The sequence below is a fragment of the Aplysia californica genome, unplaced genomic scaffold, assembly GCF_000002075.1.
Source record: "Aplysia californica isolate F4 #8 unplaced genomic scaffold, AplCal3.0 scaffold00962, whole genome shotgun sequence".
NCBI lineage: Eukaryota > Metazoa > Mollusca > Gastropoda > Aplysiida > Aplysiidae > Aplysia > Aplysia californica.
Genome location: NW_004798232.1, coordinates 136,844 through 138,437, shown reverse-complemented (window position 1 = coordinate 138,437; position 1,594 = coordinate 136,844). Strand labels below are relative to the sequence as shown.

At 43.1% G+C, this 1,594-nt stretch overlaps 1 protein-coding gene across 1 annotated transcript in view; it reads left to right on the top strand.

Annotated features, from left to right (window-relative positions):
• The window catches only part of LOC106013524, a 2,876-nt gene extending 1,556 nt beyond the window's left edge, over positions 1-1,320 (top strand). The window contains exons 2-3 of the mRNA XM_013089487.2: positions 148-359; positions 1,047-1,320. Coding sequence (XP_012944941.1) covers positions 152-359; positions 1,047-1,237 — 399 coding nt within the window. The 5' untranslated portion in view covers positions 148-151 and the 3' untranslated portion in view covers positions 1,238-1,320. The remainder of the gene's footprint in view (positions 1-147; positions 360-1,046) is intronic.
• The last annotated feature ends 274 nt before the right edge of the window (positions 1,321-1,594 follow it).

The window sequence follows — 1,594 nt, the reverse complement described above, 5'->3', positions numbered from 1 at the left end:
TAAATAAATAAACACAAACAAACAAACAAACAAAAATCCCCCCAACCTATTCATCTGTCTCCCTCTGCGCTCATCATATGACCTTATACAGTTGCAAGCGCCGTAAAACCTTACTAAAAAAAACCTTTAAAAAACCTCTTTCTCCAGCACAATGGTCCCTCTCGCGTGTCTTCTGATCGTCATCCCACTGGCGGCGGCCGGGGGCTGGGACAACAACCAGCAGATGGCCATGATGCAGAACATGATGCAAAACATGATGCAGCAGCAGCAAGGCTGGGGCTGGGGCGGACAGCAGCAGGGAGACGGCATGCAGCAGGGAGGTGGCATGCAGCAGGGAGGAAGCAACGGCGGACAGGGCAGTGAGTGGACGTTACTTTCTTTCTTCTTCTTTATTGTCCTTCCTCTTGACTTGTACCTCTACGGCGTCCAGGGGAGAAAGAGCTTCCTGTCTCTAGCAAGTTTGATGGCCTGGCTGGCTGGGATATTGAATGTTCTCAGTGTATTCTTCACACCTTCACTTTCTTTTATATTTAAAAAAGATTCTCTAGGTCACCATTGTTATTGTTACAGTGCAGTGAGTGGACTCTACTTTCTTTTAAAGTGATGTTTAGAAAAAGATGATATAGGTCACCATTGTTATTGTTACAGTACAGTGTAGTTAGTAGACTCTACTTTTTTTTATATCACGTTTTAAAAATTATCACGTTAAAAAAAAATAATATAGGTCACCGTTGTTATTGTTACAGTGCAACGAGCGGGCTTTACTTTCTTTTATGACGCTTAACAAATATTATTGGTCACCATTGTTATTGTTATTGTTATAGTGCAGTGAGTGTACATTTCTTTCTTTTATGACGTTTAAAAAGATAATATAGGTCACCGTTGCTATTGTTACAGTGCATTTTATTCACCGTATACAAAGAATACTGTATTGTTTGTAGACAAAAAGCGAGTCAATTATAAATCTTCGACCAGTTCTTCCCAGCCCCAAATTAAATCATCTTGAAATCTTACTTAAACAATTCTCCCATGTATCTCGTTGGCAGACTGGTGGGGTATGCAGTCCCAGCAGGACTACGAGGCCTACATGAAGTGGTGTGAGGAGAACAAGATCCGCCAACAAGAGCAGGAGAAACAGCGGGAGCTCATCCAGATGTGGGAGAAACAGGAAGAGAGCAGGAAGATGGAGGTGAGTCACATGTATACACACAATGGAATATCTATACGCAGTTTTTAAGGAGAATTCATACACATGCACGCCCTCAGGAACTCACGCACGCACGCACGCACGCACGCACACACGCGCGCATGTACGAACGAAATACAAGCGCTCTCTCTCTCTCTCTCTCTCTCTCTCTCTGTCTCTCTCTCTCTGTCTGTCTGTCTGTCTGTCTCTCTCTCTCTCTCTCTCTCTCTCTCTCTACATGTAACACACACTCACACGCACGCATACAGACGTGTGTACGTGAACACACACTGACAAACACACATCATGTAACATATAATCATAGGTATTGACACATTATATGGTATCTATAATGAATGATAAAAATAATAGCTCCCTCTTTCACTCACTTTCTCTCTGTCTCCCCCC